Raw genomic sequence first — 1,652 nt, 5'->3', positions numbered from 1 at the left:
AAATTGTTCAAAATTATTTTCCTCTGTCAATGAGCCTAAGATTAGGTAGAAGAAATTTAACTATATTATAGCAATTCCCATTCTATATTAAATCTGCATTATCTACTTCCCCCACAGTTGTGAGCTTCTTAGGAGCAAAAATTAATAATTTTATCTCCTGTGCATCTAACAATCTGTCAAACATGAGTCATTTATTATAGAAACTGAAGTAAATTAAAACCAAGAACTTTAACTGAATGGATGTGATATATACATGGCTTAGCCCGTTAAAAGTAAAGGATTACCTATTTTCTCTAAAATAAAAACCTTAGGGAAAAAAAAACACAAAACTGACCCATTTTACTTACAGATAATCCATTTTTCCATTGCATCTAAAGAGAGGTATTCACAAGGCATCTTTAAAAAAAAGAATATACACATTTGTTTTTAAAAGAAATTCTAAAAAAGAAAATAGCATATTGAATCACCCTCCTACCTCCTGAGAATTTACCTTCAATTCTTAGCTCACTACAAAAAAAATTGAAAAGCTGGATAAAACTTTTGTAATTTATACTGAAACTCATAGTCAATAAATGATAAAGAAAGCAGTGCTTCTTTCTCACTTGCACACCCTCACATCTCTCTAAGAAAATACTATTGCTAAACTGTCTTTAATCTGATAAATGACAACTCCTCAATTTTTCATGCCTATTTCGAAGTTTACAATATTCCAAAGAATAAAACTGTAATCAAAGTTACCTAAATCAGTAACTATGCTCATGTTCAGGGTGGCCATAAAGTTTGTGTGCAATTTAAAATTTATGGCTGCCCTGTATTAGTCATGTGAATAACACCAATGTTCACATATACACAGAAAAGACTGAAAAGAAATATAACAATATAATTACGATTTCTCTAGTTAGTAGGTAAGATTGGGGTGATTTTTGGTCTTTTCTCAAACTTTTCTACGATGTAAATTTTAAAGAAAATTTATAAACTTGTAAATTTTAAAGAAAAATATTTGTACTATTAACTTATTAATTTAACATTAATTTTTGTTAAGAATCTAAACAGTATGACTTAACCAATGAGCATTTTATAATAAACATCACGGATAATACTAATTATTAAAAACATACAGCAGCACTGCTTAACTGGTATCTTTTTAAAATCACTTTTTCCTTCAAAAGGAAAAAATAAAACCGTACCGTATCAGACTGAGCAGGATTAAGCATTGTACTAGGTGCACTGATGAGACTCAATAATTGGGCATTTCTCCACTGGTCAGCTGAAAGATTCCTTCGAGGATATACCATCTGAAGAGATATTAGTGCATCTGAAAGAGACTGATTAAAATAGGAAAAAGAAAGTTAAGGAATAATTTTTTTCCATTGCTGTTTAAATTCCAGCTATAACTGCTATGCATTTCTAATTACTCTATCATAAAAAAACAGGGACCCATGAATGGATCAATAAATTGTGGTATATGTATGCCATGGAATATTATGCAGCCCTAAAGAAAGATGGAGATTTTACCTCCTTCATGTTTACATGGATGGAGCTGGAAAATGTTCTTCAGCAAAGTATCTCAAGAATGGAAGAAAAAGTATCCAATGTACTCAGTCCTATTGTGAAACTAATTTATAGCTTTCATATGAAAGCTATAATCTAAT

The 1,652-nt window shown here is 30.3% G+C and overlaps 1 protein-coding gene across 2 annotated transcripts in view; it reads right to left on the bottom strand.

Moving 5' to 3' along the window:
* Positions 1-1,652, bottom strand: part of NCKAP1 (NCK associated protein 1) — a 117,723-nt gene that overhangs the window by 71,408 nt on the left and 44,663 nt on the right. For both annotated transcript variants that reach the window (XM_003791457.2, XM_023514145.1), the window contains exons 7-8: positions 1,188-1,325; positions 348-396 (exon numbers count right to left, since the gene is read on the bottom strand). In XM_003791457.2, coding sequence (XP_003791505.1) covers positions 348-396; positions 1,188-1,325 — 187 coding nt within the window. The remainder of the gene's footprint in view (positions 1-347; positions 397-1,187; positions 1,326-1,652) is intronic.

This window comes from Otolemur garnettii, unplaced genomic scaffold (assembly GCF_000181295.1).
Source record: "Otolemur garnettii isolate 467f Iridium unplaced genomic scaffold, OtoGar3 scaffold00048, whole genome shotgun sequence".
Lineage (NCBI taxonomy): Eukaryota > Metazoa > Chordata > Mammalia > Primates > Galagidae > Otolemur > Otolemur garnettii.
The sequence above is the reverse complement of the archived record's forward strand: the minus strand, read 5'-3'. Positions and strand labels throughout refer to the sequence as shown.